The sequence below is a fragment of the Diadema setosum genome, chromosome 9 (assembly GCF_964275005.1).
Source record: "Diadema setosum chromosome 9, eeDiaSeto1, whole genome shotgun sequence".
NCBI lineage: Eukaryota > Metazoa > Echinodermata > Echinoidea > Diadematoida > Diadematidae > Diadema > Diadema setosum.
This window is the reverse complement of record NC_092693.1, coordinates 8,182,037-8,198,993: the sequence shown is the minus strand read 5'-3', so window position 1 is coordinate 8,198,993 and position 16,957 is coordinate 8,182,037. Positions and strand designations below refer to the sequence as shown.

Genomic DNA, 16,957 nt, shown 5'->3' with positions numbered 1-16,957 from the left:
CATACGCATAGCGTAATGGGGCTTCGCATTGTAGCATTCAGGATCATGACAGATTTAGTATCGCGGGTTAATATCAACTTAAAATTCAAAAAAATTCTTCAATTTGAAGACTTACAAATTAAGTTGAAGTCTTGAAAACAGGCTTCGGGCAACGTTTGGTTCTGCCAATAGTCCCTTTCTGTTCAAATTGATGACTGAATGTGACTCTGTCGAGAGGACCTTGGGAGAGCTACATACACTGATTACTACGGCCAGCGCATACGCACACATCACATCCGAACAAATTTCAAATCCATGAACGGATAAGATGTTTGTGTGCGCATGCGCTGGCCGTCAATTCAGTGTAGCTCTCCCAAGGTCCTCTCGACCGAGTCACATTCAGTCATCAATTCGAACAGAAAGGGACTATTGGCAAAACCAAACGTTGCCCGAAGCCTGTTTTCAATACTTCAACTTAAGTGGTAAGTCTTCAAAATGAAGAAATTTATGGATTTTAAGTTGATATTTACCCGCGATACTAAATCTGTCATGATCCTGTAAGCTACAATGCGAAGCCCCGTTTAGCTATGCGTATGGGGCTGCTGGTTGCAGTTAGCTTTTATGCGTATGGGGCTGCACGCTGCTGGTCGCAGTTATCATGCAATAATGGTTTCGTACAATACGTGTACTACCTCGCCGCCGTACGGCGGCGGCTCTGGTACGAAACCATTATTGCATGATTACTAACACACCATTTGGGGCGAGTAAGTCTCACAGTGTTAGCTATATGAAAGGTACTTTAACCTGAAACACAAACTAAGACAAGGAAATTCAGGGAAACTTTTGAGGTAATACCAAAACTTTATATTATCTTTAAGATAAATCATGTTTACGTGTGAACCTCATTTTCCAGTAATGGCGAGTCCACGAAACGCCAATTACGGTGGGGGACGAGGCGGAGGGAGAATAGGTAGACGACAAGGTGGAAGGGTCTTTGAAGAGACTGAACGAGGAGGAAGACATCCAGATGCCCTCCGTTTTGGGGTTCGGGGACCACAAGAGGAACAGGGAGGTGCGGATGGTCCCAGGAGGGGGGCACCACACTCCACTCGTGGTAGTCGAGGTCATGGTACAAGACATGACTCTGTCAGGTAAATTTTTGTTATGTTTTCGCCGCATTCTTTCATTGAGCAAAGCGAAAAGTTTATTTTTGTTAAGAAAGTTAAACGACCTGCAATGACTAAAGAACTCGATGCGTTTCAGTTGAAGGATGTCTCCTTATGAACAAGAAGGGGAAGAAGAAGAAAGAAGGGTAAAACTATGACAAAGTGACAACTGATATATCATTTTGATCAAAGCAGAGTAGATCTACACCTTATTCTTCGTATGCGCAACCATGAAATTCTATGCACGTATTTTTCACGTACATATTTTTTTCCATTTTCTTTCTCAGTGTTTCATACACACATTTTGAAACTTGCATCAGACGTTTAACCACATTTTCTGATGTAAATTTTGTTCATGAATTCAGTCATTGTTATTCAAAATTGCTTAAGGGCAGATTATTATCTTTTTGAGAGTTGTCGGTAAATATTACAGTATGTAGCATGAAAAACTTGTCAATGCTTGTTTGTTGTTCACTTCTATTTAGACCTAGTACTCGTTCAAGCGGGAGCCAACGGCATCAGCATCAAAACTTTCGACCAATAAGCTCTAAATTTCTGCAGGACATCCTTCATAAAGATCCTTCCGAGGCAGCGGTGGAGCTGAGTTCACTCAAGGGATGTGTAGAAGCCGGTCTCAATGAATCAAGGATCGATGGGGAGAGGCAGAGGCTTATATGGCGGAGTTTGGCATATATCTGTGGAACCATTGGTGCAGATCATACAGTCACCATGCTACTCACCTTGGTGTCGGACTCAAAACTGCTTACACTTCATCTCCCGTCCCATCTCATCAGGCTAAGAACGGTGGCAGACGAATCTGTCGATGATATACAAACTCTCCTTACGGACGTCTTCATCGTGTTCAAAACGATGCTACAGAGTTTGCCGAGTCGAGTGGCAGATGTCAAGGTTCCCTTCACTCTGCTGGTAGATGCCGTGGGAGGATTTAAAGAAGTATATCCAGATCTGTTTCGGCATCTGGAGCCTATCAAGACCGATGTATCGAACCAAATCGATGCCCTTGAAAAGGAGAAGGACAAAAAACGTCAAATGGATCGTGTTCATAGGAATCCTCCTCCGGACGACTTTCGCAAGCAAGCCATTCTTCCTACCGCAAGAGAACTTGAGGCAGGGTATCAACCATTCCTTCGGCCACATATCACGAGAGGCGTTTATGCGGATGGAGACCACTACTTGGACGTGCAGTTTAGACTTCTCAAGGAAGATTTCATCTATCCGTTACGTGTAGGTATATCAGAATACCTCGCCTTCAAAAGAGCGCATCCCAACAAGAGGCCTAGACTTCATGATATTCGAATATATGAAGAAGTGCGCTTTGTTCAATCTATTCGCGATTCTTCGGGAGTCTCCCATTGTATCTCCTTCAAGACTCTACCAAGAGTTCGATGGCAAACATCTAAGAGACTCATGTTTGGGTCTCTAGTTCTACTTTCCAGTGATGACTTCCGAACATTTTTGTTTGGAACAGTGGCCAAAAGAGATGTAGGAGAACTGGAAAAAGGACGTGTTGCTGTTCATTTGGTCGACCGAGAAGACGCTTCCTGTCTGTTAGAAAGAACGTTTGTCATGGCAGAATCTGCAGTCTTCTTTGAAGCTTATCGTCCGGTTTTGCAGGGACTTCAGCGAATGTCATCCACTTCCTTGCCCCTTGCGAGATATACCCTCGGACTCAGTGAAAATGTAAATGTGCCTGTATATCTACGGATAGACTCTGATGAATCACCGGAGCAAACTGCATACGAGAAAATGGACATATCCCCACTGTTTGAAGACAGACCAAGTATTCGCTCGCTACTTGCATTACAGCGAGGCTTGGGGGAAAGACCAAGTATTCGCTCGCTTCTTGCATTAAAGCGAGGCTTGGGGGGAAGAATTGAAGTCACGAATGATGATGCTTGGCCGAATGTCAATGATGTCAAACTTGACCCATCACAACTTGAGGCAGTGAAGACAGCACTCACTAACGAACTCTCCGTTATTCAGGGTCCGCCAGGAACTGGCAAGACATATATTGGTCTCAAGATCGTTCACATCCTTGTTCAGAACATGCATTTGTGGTGTACTCAAGAGGATCCTGGTCCCATTCTCTTGGTGTGCTATACAAACCACGCCCTTGATCAATTCCTAGAAGGCATTCTCCAGTTCCTTCGAGTAGGTATTATAAGAGTTGGTAGCCGAAGTAAAAGCGAAGCACTCCAGCAGTACAACCTCAATAGACGACTTGGCTGTAACAAAAGATTGAACCCTGCGAACCCTGCAGGAAACCAGGAAGACAATGTTGATCGAAGAGTCAGACATCTCAGAAAGGAAGTCGATAAGGCAAAGGTTATTGTGGAGCGAACGCAAGCGCGACTGGCGGGAGCTAGAGCGGGGATCGTCAACGAGAATGAACTAGGTCCCTTTATGACGTGGACGCATTACTACAGTCTCCTCAGACTTTCCAACATGAAGAGGGTTGAATCATGGATGGTGGAATGGCTTCTTTGTGAGTGTCAGAGTGACTCTGACTGGATGCAAGGACCTACTACACCCGACGCAAATGAAGAGGAGGAGGAGGTAACTGAAGAAACGGAACAATCGACACAAGCCGACAACACTTCAATAGACATTGAGCAGGAAAGGGACTTCATAGAGGCAGAGCGCATGATTGAAGAAGACTTTGAGACAGAAATGGGTGACATTGAGGACGACGTCCCTTTCCTAGGTCTCGATCTCTCTCATCTTACAAATCGTCGGGATCATGCTCTCAGGAATTACGTTGCCCAGAAGTTGCTTGGAAGAGATAGAATTGATCCAACTTCCATTGACAAAATTCTTGATGTATGGCGAATATCTCCAAATCAAAGATGGGCACTGTATCATGTATGGCTTGGCAGGTACATCGCAGATCTTCGAACGCGTCTGCCAGCATACGAGAACAAGTACAAGCAACTGTGCTTACAACTAGAAGAAGCTAAAGACATAGAGAAGGTTCAAGTGCTCCGAGACGCTACCATCATTGGCATGACCACAACTGCGGCTGCCAGCAATCAGCAAGTGCTTCAGAGAGTGAGACCAAAGATTGTGGTTGTTGAGGAAGCTGCAGAAGTGCTTGAGGCTCACATCATAACTGCCCTTCATTCTTCTTGCAAACAACTCATTCTTATAGGTGACCATCAACAACTCAGACCAAAGCCAAACGTCTACATGCTGGCAAAAAAATATCACTTGGACATTTCCCTGTTTGAACGACTGATCAACAATGGATTCCCCTACACTCAGCTACAACTTCAACATCGAATGCGCCCTCAGATTGCGGACATCATGAGAAAACACTTCTACGATGTTCTTGATGACCATGACTCGGTGAAGGAATTTGAGAACATCCAAGGTGTAACCAAGAATATGTTCTTCATTGATCACGCACAACCACAGGAGTGTATTGAGGACATTCAAAGTCATTTCAATGTGCATGAAGCGAAGTTCCTGGTTACTCTGTGTTATTATTTCATTCAGCAGGGATATGAGAACAATCAGATTACCATTCTGACAGCATACACGGGTCAGCTTCTTCACTTCAAGCAACTGATGGAGCGCGAGAAGTTTCAAGGAGTGAAGGTGACTTCCATTGATAATTACCAAGGAGAAGAGAATGACATCATTCTCGTTTCCTTCGTACGGAGCAACGATGATGGTAAGATTGGCTTTCTTGGAATTTCAAATCGGCTGTGTGTCTCCTTGTCAAGGGCAAAGAAAGGCATGTTCTGCATCGGTAACTTCACCATGTTCGCTGAGCACAGTGAATTGTGGAAAGGGATTGTGGAGGACCTGAAGGAAACCGACAACATCGGGGAGTCATTGCAGCTGCAATGTGTAAACCACCCTGACCAGCAGAGTGCAGTAAAAACAGCAAAGGACTTTGAAAGGGTCCCCAATGGAGGCTGTAGCAAGCCATGTGAGGCTAGGCTAGAATGCGGACATGTGTGTCGCCAACTTTGTCACCCTACCGACAGAGATCATGTTTTGTACCAATGTGAAGCACCGTGTCTCAAGACCATCTGCAGTAACAATCATACTTGCCCGAACGTATGCTCCGAGCCTTGTCCCACTAGCTGCCCTGTGATCATTACGAAGCTACTACCTTGCTCGCACTCATGCCAAGCGCCATGTGGGCAGAGCATATATGATATCATATGTAAAGAGGCTGTCGAAAAGACTCTACTATGTTCTCACACGCACATCCTCCCTTGTCATGAAAGCCCAGATTATCTACATTTGTCGTGTGAGATCATCGTCAAAAGGCAGCTGGGCTGTGGCCACACCAAAATAGAAAAGTGCTGTAAGCGCGGCAAGTGCAGAGAAATCGTAGAGAAGACATTGAATTGTGGTCACAACTGCCTTGAAGAGTGCCACAAGGATCCAAGTGAAATAACATGTTACCATGAAATAGAGCAAACTCTTCTATGTGGACATATGCGTACTCTTGAATGTCATATCGATATTTGTAGTATCGTGTGTGAGGTCCTGACAAAGAAGCTTCTCTCCTGTGGGCACGAGGTGGAGGAGAAATGCTGCGCCAAGAGTCAATGTCAGCAACTTGTATCGAAGAAACTTCTATGTGGTCACACTAAAATGGTTAAGTGTTCGAAAGACCCAGGGGATGTAGTGTGCACCTCAGAATGCCTGAAAGTACTTCCATGTGGTCACAAATGTCGAGGTAAATGCGGAAAGCCCTGTACGAAGACATGTGAAGAGATGATAACCCGAGATGACTGGCCATGTAGGCACAAAGTGACAGTCAAATGCTCTGACACACCGAGCGCATGCAAGGTTAAGTGTGATGCACAGTTGCGTTGTGGGCACACTTGCAAGGGCACGTGTGGGGAGTGTAATAGAGGACGTTTCCATTTGCCTTGCACAGAACCTTGTCAGAAGATGCTGATTTGTGGACACAAGTGTACACAACAGTGTGGGAAGCCATGTTCGTGGTGTCAACAGAGGTGTCAACAGAAATGTCGTCATGGCCAATGTCGTCATCCATGCAATGAACCATGTGACCTCTGTACGAAACGATGCAACTGGAAATGTCAACACTTCACTTGCTCTATGCTATGTTGCGAACCCTGTGATAGACCTCCATGTGACCAGCCTTGTCGTAAGAAGAAAAAATGTGGACATCCCTGCATCGGTCTGTGTGGAGAAATATGCCCGAAGACATGTAGAGTATGTGACAAGGCTGAGCTGGAACAACGCTTTTTCGGAACAGAAAACCCCGGCCTTTCACGGTAAATAGATTATTATTTACTTCTAACTTCTTACAAGTCTAGTGCTAAATGCATGTAATTCTGCCCCACTGTGCTTCAGATATAATCCCAGCAGCATGATGAAGTCATCAACTTGAGTGACAGTCTCATAAACGTGTAAACACTTTAATTTGTAAGAAGTTACAATAATCGTACATGGAACATTCACAACCATTGTGAAATCACACGAATGCAATATAAACTGTGATGTTAATTGTTACTTTGTTTTTGTGAAGTTCAATCTGAGCATTGAAAAGATCGAATCATGTTTGCAATAAATAATCATACGGTTTTATACAATCTGGCTTTTCCATTGATAGTCATTATTATTATTGCTGTAATGCAGGATCCAGGATTAAGCTGTGCTTATACCGTCGACTCGCCATCATGTCGGTGATCGAATATGAATATCATATAATTATGTGACATCATATTTTGTTTTTGTTTTAATTGTTAAAGATATGTGCAACTTGAGGACTGCGGTCACGTCTTCGAGGTGAACGAACTGGATAAAAAACTTGGATATCGGAAAGAGAAGATGCAAACCTTACTGCCACAGATCAACAAGATAGTGGTAAAAACTGATATTGATTTATTCCAAATGCCAGGACGTAACCGTAACAATAGTAATGATTTGACGATACCATGCGTTTCCATGGTTTCACTAAATACTTCCAACTTCACTTGTAATTAACTTTCAAACAATTACACCGTTCGATGTCAAGGCTTTATAGAGAGAGGGTGATGAAGAAATTAGGTATATACAGACAACATTATTTTCTAAATTCTAACACCTTCATGCATCGTCAAACTTACAGTTCTTATGAATACCAGCGTATCTCTCTTTTACACAAATCAAAGATGTTTTTATCCAATAATCAGTAGAGATACAGAACTCTTTATAGTATATATATATATGAAGAGTTTGTTTGCAAAAACCGATAAGTCCATTTTTGAAGATTTTGAAGTACGGTATTTGTCATAAAATACAAAATCATACCTTTTAAATGATATATTGGTCACTACACATAAGGGTACATTTTTGAAGTTATGGTGAAAAGAAGCAAAAATGTTCTTATTATTCTCTTTATTTTTCTGGACCTTTAATCGCAAATATCTCCATTTGACAAATATGGACTTATCGGTTTTTGCAAACAAACTCTTCATATATATATATATATATATATATATACAGTGCATATAATATATTCAGTCACATTGATCATGATACAACTTGTTCCTCTGGCCTCTTGCTGGCGTTTAAAAGTTCATGATAAATCTATCATGCTGTGCATTCTTCTTTATGAAGGCTATTGGCGTTTACATTAAGCCTAGTGTCATCTTACAAATGTATATATATACATATATATATGTGTGTGTTTATGTGTATATATTATATATTTGTATATATGTATAATTTTACCATCCGTCTCAGAAGGTATCTTTGAGATTGTTTTTTTAGGGAGGGTGATTCTGTCAAAATTTAAATGAGTATCCTTCATGATACAAATGGTATGGGTACGATTTGTGTATAAGACGATATTCTAGAATTTGCAGATTTATTAATCAAAGCATGGTTATTTCCAATGTTTTTCTTGAAGGTACCTTCATGTCCCAGATGTGGTAAACTAATAAAGGTCAGTCGGCGATACGGCTCGCTCCTGCACACCTATCGAAAGAGTCTGCGTTGTGCTGTTGAGAAATCACAAGAGGAGGGCGCAATGCTCGAGAATGAGGTGGCTCAAACAACTAGGAAGATCGACAGCATGATCCGTCAGCCTCTAACCAGGGAGGGGAGACACATCCCTGTTCGAACTAAAAACTCGTCACATCTGCTGAGGTGGGCAAAAGACCTTCAACGCATGACAGTAGATCATAGAAAAGGCATGTGCTTCCGGGTTAAAATGATAAGTCGCGTACAATCTTGCAGCGGTTCATTCATTCGCAAACTCAGAACTCACATGAAATGCAACGAGGTAGAGGATGCTGAAATTTTTGAAATCTTGGAGAGGGCGCTTCAAGCCAGTGCTGATGAGGTTGAAGAATTTCTGACCGGAGACGTTGTCGAGCTAACCGAGCAGCAGATCCATGACGTGGAGACTGAACTGAAAAAGCAAGTCATGCTCACAGAGACTCTGGGGCTATTTATCAAGGGAGTGAAGGAAACTTCTCAAATGGAGCAACTCGTATCCATTTTGATATCCGAAACCCGCTTTGAGAACGAACAGTGGAGATTAGCCGATCAGCTTCTGACCAAGCTATACCGGAGGAATGGACTTCCTCGGTCAGCAAACCATTCTATAAGTGACATTCCCGAACAGGTGTCGAATCATCTAGATGTCTGGAGGCAGTGTCCGGTGGGCCACGTACTGAGGAGCAGTGAGGGCGCTCCAAACATCTGCCCAGCATGCGACAGTGAAAAGAGAGAGAGGGAGAGAGAAGAAAGAGAGAGGAGAGAGGCTAGTAGAGAAGGGCCTGATCACGATCGAGGCCAAGGCCGAGACCGAGGTCGTGGGCAAAGAGGTCGTGGGAGGGGACGGGGGCGAGGACGAGGACGAGGTAGGGGTCGTGGTCGTGGTCGTGGTCGAGGACGATGAATTGGGACTCTGTTTAGATTCACAGAGTTGCCAGAAAATATTATGATTTTTGTCGCAGTATATTTGTAGCAATGAACACGGAAGAGATCTTTTTTCCCTCTTTCCTTCAGGTGAAATGCTGATGGAACACTACCTTAAGTCTTTGGTATTGGCACCTGCAGTCAAATTTTAATTCAGAAACAACCTGTTTCAATTGATTCAATAATCTGTGGAACTGGCGATTTGCATTCGTAACAGTTTTGCTTTTCGTGTATGCAAAATTGTTTATCATTATGTCACATTGCTCCGCTTGTAGACTTACTGTATTGTCTATAGTGCCTGAACACTTCTGTAAAATTCCGTTTATTGTACATTGAAGTGTCAATTTATGCTCTCAATTTCTTTTAAAAAGAATAGCTATGTTTCTGTTGAAAAAAAAAATGACTGTATGAATGAATGGAAGTTGATGTCTGCTGACATCGCTAAATAGGACTCTTCGGCAGCATTTTTCTATTAATTTGTGATTAGTAATTATTGTGAATATTGTCTTCTAATACGGAAGTACGTGTAAATACCATGCAAAGTGCATTAGTATTTGAGATTCCTTGGCGTGCCTTATGTGTTATATAACACACCGAGCTCGTGACTTGGCAATTAATTTGGGTGCTACATGTGCAGACATTTTTTCTACGTTACATCCTTCTAATGGAAGAGAGATCTGCGTTTATATGTCGGTGTATCTATTTTTAAAGACTGTACATGCCTGTCTCGGTATAGATGTAAATGCACACGTTCCAATGTCAACATATGCCAATGTTTGCGGAAGTCTGACACAGAATTTGTAGTATCAGCGTATATGAGCAATGCATAGTCAATTGAACATGAGCGCTCACGATGAACCCCTGCAAAATAGATATTGCTTACTAACTTTTAAACATCTTATTGTTGATTAAATGTAATAATGAGTTTCTATATTTTAATGACATTTGAGCCCTGGCTTGTACAGAGAATATGCCGTGCACTTTTAATTAGTGACGCACTCAGTTTAAGGTCGGGGAGAGACATTATTTTATCGAATAGCGACATGTTCGGTTGTTTCTCGTTGTATCTGTTGGGAGTATGATCTCAAGCATTTATATTCATTCCTGCCTTGTCCCCAACAATTATTGTCAAAGTGATGATTGCAGCTAAAATTGATCTATATAATGAATGTTAATATGCAAAATCAAAGTTATAATTTTGTATCTCAGAAACTTTTTGTGGCTAAACTATCGACAGTTCGCAATGCTGTATAGCTTTTCTTAGAATACAGTGTATATTGTCATAACTTCCATGTACTGGTGTGCACGGACATTATGTCACATCCTGTTCAACTGTAATTTTCATCCGAGTTACCACAGTTTTCACTTGGATTCATAATATTTGCTCTGATCTTAACTTGTCATTATTTAATAATACACTTGTAATTGCCAATAATTATTGGTATATAGACATATGTATACATTATATATATTTATATAATATTGATGAAGATGGAATCAAAGAAGGAGCATCACATGTAATGGTTACAAGAATGTCATCATTGTTTTAATACTAGTAAGAACAGAAATAGATGATAAGACTGAGATGATCGCTGTCATCTATTCAAACCACAAACCATTATCTTCAATTATGAATAATTACTCTTTGTAAGTCACAACGTTAAGGCTAGTATGCAATAGGAGATCAACAATACCCAAATATTGTAAGTAGGTCCGCATGCTAGTGAATCACTGTATGCATTTGAAATTCGTGATAACTGTTATTCATGCTGAATTTCTTACATCTAGGCTGTAACCATTATCATAAAGCAAGGAGAACCTTACAGCAGTATATTTAACTTAGGGCCAAGTATAATGTAGGCAGTCATTGGCAGTTGAAACGATCTAATCATTGATATAGTATCTTGACATCGTTACTCTGCATATGTGTTGACCAATATGTGTGATGTCCAAATGATAGATCCATGCGTCAAAGTGTTTCCATTTATTATTCTGAAATATGTTTATGAAATATTTCATTTCTGTGATTTAAAAAGTATTCCGAATCTGCATACAGGCTCAGATACATGTATTTTATTGTATTGAGCTCTATTCTTCAAACTCAGCGTATTTTAATAGTAAGAAAGTGTGCTCACACGCGCAATTCTTATTTTGAAGTTGGAAAAAAATGAATGACTGCGAGGATGCTTTCAGACTGTATTAGCTAAAGCAAGTTATGATAATTATGGTTCTTTCCATCTGTGTCAGACATACAAAACGGATAGATATCATGGCAACATTGATGATACTTGCTTATTTTTACACTGTTTAGTTATCATGTGGAGAATTTTGTAAATACATTTATCAACGCATAACGATTATTTTAGTAGGCCATTCCTATAATCCTTGTTTCTCAGAAGCGGATGGAGCAAAGACAACTGAAAGACGATTGTGAATTAACTCATTAAGGCTGATGAGAGAGTTTGTAGCCCATTAATGTACATTTCCTATTCATACATCATCTTCTCTTGTTTATCATTCCGCTATTCTATTTGTGCTTGTATTTTTGTAACCTTTTATATTACTTTAGTGTCTGGTTTCCTTGTGAACATGTATTTGTTTACAGTGTTTCAGAGTTTGTCTACTAGTATCAAGTTTTTCGTATCGGAAGTGTGCAGAATCATTTGAGTCAACAACACATTCGGCAGTAACAGACTCTTCCAATTTGATTGAGAGTCGTGTGTAAGTTAAAGTTGTTGTTGATGCACTACACATATAATTAACAGTTAACGTTGGTAATGCTAATTGTGATAAACACTTATCACAAGACTAAAGATATAATCAAAATGAAATGTGGTTTTGTAGTTAGTGCCACATTAAAGAGGAATGGAGAATGGTAACAGTCATACTCACATGTCTTGATCTCGTTTTACGCATCTTGTTTACACAAGATTCGGCCTGAACGTTTGCCGTTTGTTTGTTTGCTTTTAATGCATAGGATTCTTTCATCTTTAGTATCAAATTGTATTATTTTACTTGCAAATCTATAAAATCATCAGCCTTCAGAATACTTGTTTTGCATTCACCGATCACATTTCCCGCTCTCTTCTCGTTTGAATATGACGTAATACAGGTATAGATGCAATTGTAAACATACTTTCGGTCAGTATCATTAACTGATATCAGAGAGCATGATCTTTACAGAGATCATTCTGATACATTTATATCAATAAATCCATGTCAATTTTATGACCATAACAAAATTTGCTTCGCATTGTTTTAAATATTTAGTATTGGGAAAAACCCCACATTCGTTACATCTATATGTGTTTTTTTTTTTTTTTTTTGCTTTTAATTGTATATAATTTTTTCTGTTTAGTCAGGGTTGATGTTTGAACTGCATCATTTTTGTTAAAATTATTGTGCGAGTTTCATCTTTGACAGGTACTGATAATGATTAAAAAAATGTGATGGGTATCGTATATGCATTCACGACATTGCGAGTGATCAATTTGGTTTTCCGTAGCTATTGGTATTGTGTGTATGTCTGTGCGTATGGTGTATACGTGTACAGTACGTGAACGTGTATGTGTACGTGTACGTGTACGTGTACGTGTACGTGTACGTGTACGTGTACTAAATGTATGAGTACCCTTGACCGTAGCTCATCAAAGCACTGTTTAAAGATATTTCCTTTTTGAAATTCTGTGACCCTGGTACCTTGTTAAAATGAATTTACAAATAAAGACAAGAGAAGTGAAATCCTTGAGTGACTAGATTTGGTATACCCATTTTTCCTTATAGACAGAGGTGTTTGAGTAACCATATGACAGTTTGATAGCATGTTAGTAATTGTTAGGTCTGTGGTATTTGGACAATGACAACTTATTTTTCAATGCCTGACATCTTTTAATCTATTCTGATCATCGTAATACCACTCACTCATTAAAATTCAAAATTTTCCCTATATAATTGTTTGCGTCTTCTGCTTAACCGATCTTCGAGTGCAGTGCCACGTACGAGTCGTCGTTAATGTACGAATGACTCAGTTATAATGCTTAGAGGTTATGTCTCACCCCCGCCCCCCCCCCCCTCGTCCAAATGTCACTAGTCGTTAGGACAACGAACTACAGTGTATGTTGTTTTTAATATTCAGTTTTGAATTGATCTTGCATAAAACTCTAGTGGGCACATCATGTTTTGATACTAAACAATACAATGTTTTTTCTCTCTCTACCTACATAATTAGCACAGTCAAGCCGCTCAAGGAAAGCACGATATGTGGTCATTATAAGAGGTGGTCGCTGTAAGCAGATTTAATGCAATAGCCAGTGCGAAATACATTTCAATGTCCCTTGTGATTTCATCATAAATATTACAAACCGCGACTCATTACATATTCATACATTTACATAAAAGAATTTTTACATCAACGTACGCAAAACGGATGTTCAATTTAGCCCCGGAATAAACGTATCATGTTATAACAATATATGAATATTTTTGTGTGTGCGTGTGGGTGTGTGTTTGTGTGCATGTGAGAGAGAGAATGTGTATGAGCAGCAGTTAGTCTGTGACGTTTGCCCTTTGACGTTTAACCTTTTATCGTTTTGTGTTATTTTAGTTTGCACAAAGAGAAAAGTACAAGTAGATAACCCCGCTCTCTTTACTGCTCTATGATAACCTATGGTTGTAGCAACCGTAACGGAACATGAGATCCCACCGCCATACGTGGGTATTTCCAATTTGCAGTGCGCACGAAACAACGATAAAGATGATAATTATCCACCCATGAATGCAAAAGCAAACCTACTCGAGATGCGCGTTGGCATTGTTACCAATGTCCTTGCATTGTTATTGAACAAAAGTTGCTCTTTGTGTGTTGACAGTCGATATGCATGCCTTGCCTCATTTCATGAAATATCAAAGTGTTATTGTGACTGTCAGTATTGAAGTCTTCACATGCCTGCACCCACGTCTCAGTTTCGTGTTGTTGTTGGATTTTTTTTTTTCAAGAAGAAGATACCATCCCTTAATTCAAACCAAAACTATCCGGTAGTATGTTGTACCACGTTTACTGGAGCATGTAATGCTAAATTAGTCAAACGTCGAGTTCATTATAAAGATTCAATTGTATCGAACATGACTGGCAATGATCTTGTATCATTGCACAAATCGCTTGGCGAGGGTATGATCATTTTAGGAAAGAGCGACCAATATCACTGCTTCGTAAAAAGAAAACGAACAAACAAACAAACAAACCCGAAACCTTTCATCATCGTAACTTCTGCCATTGTTGACCAATTTTGATAAGACCAAGTAAAGTGTGTGATAACACATTGATAAACTCAGGGATTGATTTTGGTAAAGCGGAGTTCCCACTATCACGATTGGCGCCACGATTGAAATCGTGGTCTTAATCGTGAAGCAATCATGGTGATCATATCAGATTGTATTAGATTGTATCATATCTTGAGGTCAATCGTGGCAATCGCGTTAATCGTAGAATATTTTTGGACGGTTCAAAAATTTTCTACGATTAACACGATTAATTTTTGATCGTGATCATCGCATCAGATTGTCTTGGATCGTATCAAAACGCAGCAAGTCTTATCTAATCGTGCTTCTTAATCGTGTTGATCGGGATCGACTTTTTCACTTTCTTTCTCTTTATTTTGCGCATTTGCCCTTCTTTTACTCGCAAATCGTATATATTTTGTATTCCGCGAGGTTGAATAAGGGAGGGGTGGCACAATGAAATGTAAAATAGCAACACCACTGAAACATCCACCAGAAGCAGAATGTTCCACATACCCCACAAAGTAACTTTTGTGACTTTTGAAAAGTGACCATTGTCGTGGATGTAAGGTCATTCGTGTAAAGACCACTGTCATTATTTTTCATATAGAAGTTAGTCAATAAGTGTAGCAATACCCCTGCGAATAATTTTGCTTAAGACTTTTTTTTTTTTGTTAAAAAGTGACATTATATTAGGGGAGTTACCTTTCTGTTGTGTGTGTATGTCGGTTTTCTTAAACATTGTTAAATAAAACAATAAATCAAGCCAAACCAACCAAACTTTCAACACCCCATGAAATAACGACATTTGAAATAAAAATGCCTATGATACATACTATGCGAATATGAAATCAAGCACACAAGCAATGCTATCAGTTCGGCCAACTTTCTTATATTGAGCGTATAACACATATTATGCTAGCATTCAAAAAGAGCCTATCGTCTTTTTTAGCATCAATTTCATCATATTTTCTTCATGTATTTCAAAGAAAGGTGAAAACATTTGTCTTGATCCTTTTTTCTGGAGAAGATGGGGCAATGATCTAAGCTTGTGTATTCGGTTTTTGTTTGTTTTTTTTTTTGGTGGGGGGGGGAGGATGAGCACGTTGATTCAATAATCTAGTAATTTCTTTAGGTTAAATAAGAGGAGGGGTTGTGGCTGGCCTAGGTGATGCTTTCTATCTGATGATAATGTAATCGTCATTCGCAGTACTGCAAAGGTCACGTTCTCATCATTCTCAACCAGTCAACCCTTGCCATCATCAATGGTTGTGGATAGTAGGCTTAATCACTCTGCAGAAGTTATGGAAACAATGAAATCCATCGTCAGCCGGACTATAATATTCCCATTCGGGTCCAATCGCACCTTAAATGGGGGTCACTTTTGATCCCGATCGTGAAAAATATCGTATCTTATCTCAACAGCCCGCATTGGTTCGCGGTATTCGTATTGGAACGTATCAGAACGTAGCTGCACGCACCAAATCGGGGATCCCGATCGTAATGATAGTGGTAGATCGGAACAAATCATGGACTCAATAGGGACAATCCTATCGGATCGTATTTGAACGGGACATCAGATCGTGACAGATCGTATTGCTTGAAATAGACCAAACGTGACCATATCGCATCCAAGCAAAGCAACACGTATTGGCTCGCATAACCTCGTATCCAAACGTGAAATTTCAGGCGAGTTCAACGAAACTTCTACGATCAGTTACGAATGTCCAATCGTGGCGTTCGTAATAGATCGTACGATAGTGGGAACCCCGCTTAAAGATGTTTCGGGTTTCCTTTTTATCATTACAGTCAATTTTAATACCTGCTGAAATGTTCCCATGAGCGTCAAATTCCCCATGTTTATTTTTAGAAGTGTTTTTCATCGTGCTCAACAGTAACGCGACTGCAGTGACTGTAAACCATGCAGTTGCTGCTACATGCATTGTCGGTAGGTCCTACTGGGTATTTTGTATACAATTATCTATGGTATGTACATAAGCGTTCTGTGATTAGGAGCATATGAGTGAAATTATATGGAGAAATTTTGTTCTGTCCAATAAAAAACAAAACAAAACAAAACAAAAATAAAACATGCATTCATCTAAATCAGGGGAGATTGCGTCTAGTTTTTATCCGGATAAGTTTTTAATTACACAATTATTTTCTCAAAATCTAAACGACAGAGGGCGTTACAAGCTATATCAAATCAAAATATGTGAGAAGCATTAATGTGACCCTTCCCCCCCCCAAAAAAAAAAAGTCACCAGACATGGATTTCTAGTTAAGGAGTAATTCTGAAAGAGCAGACTACAAGCTTTAGAATATCATGAATATTTAACTTGAATTCAAATGGACTCTTCTAACCAATCTAAATATTGAAAAGAAAACACATTCTGTGGAAAAGTGTTTACTGAGAAAAGAGGCTCTAAGTGTAGAGTGTATAATTCAATCGCTTAATCTCACCACGCCGTGATAGCTGTACAATGAATCGGCAAAAAAAAAAAAAAAAAAAACCAACAACAACAACAACAACAACAACAAACAGGATGTGAAACTCCGCAGCATTAACAATGAAGTAATTATCAGATTAAACTGAAATTGATCATGCTCTATGT

The 16,957-nt window shown here is 39.9% G+C and overlaps 1 protein-coding gene across 1 annotated transcript; it reads left to right on the top strand.

Annotated features, from left to right (window-relative positions):
- The first annotated feature begins 894 nt into the window (after positions 1–894).
- LOC140233438 (NFX1-type zinc finger-containing protein 1-like) lies at positions 895–9,045 on the top strand. Its single transcript, XM_072313549.1, has 5 exons — positions 895–1,130; positions 1,637–2,976; positions 3,025–6,430; positions 6,908–7,022; positions 8,050–9,045. The coding sequence occupies exons 1-5, from the start codon at positions 895–897 to the stop codon at positions 9,043–9,045; spliced, it is 6,093 nt and encodes a 2,030-aa protein (XP_072169650.1).
- The last annotated feature ends 7,912 nt before the right edge of the window (positions 9,046–16,957 follow it).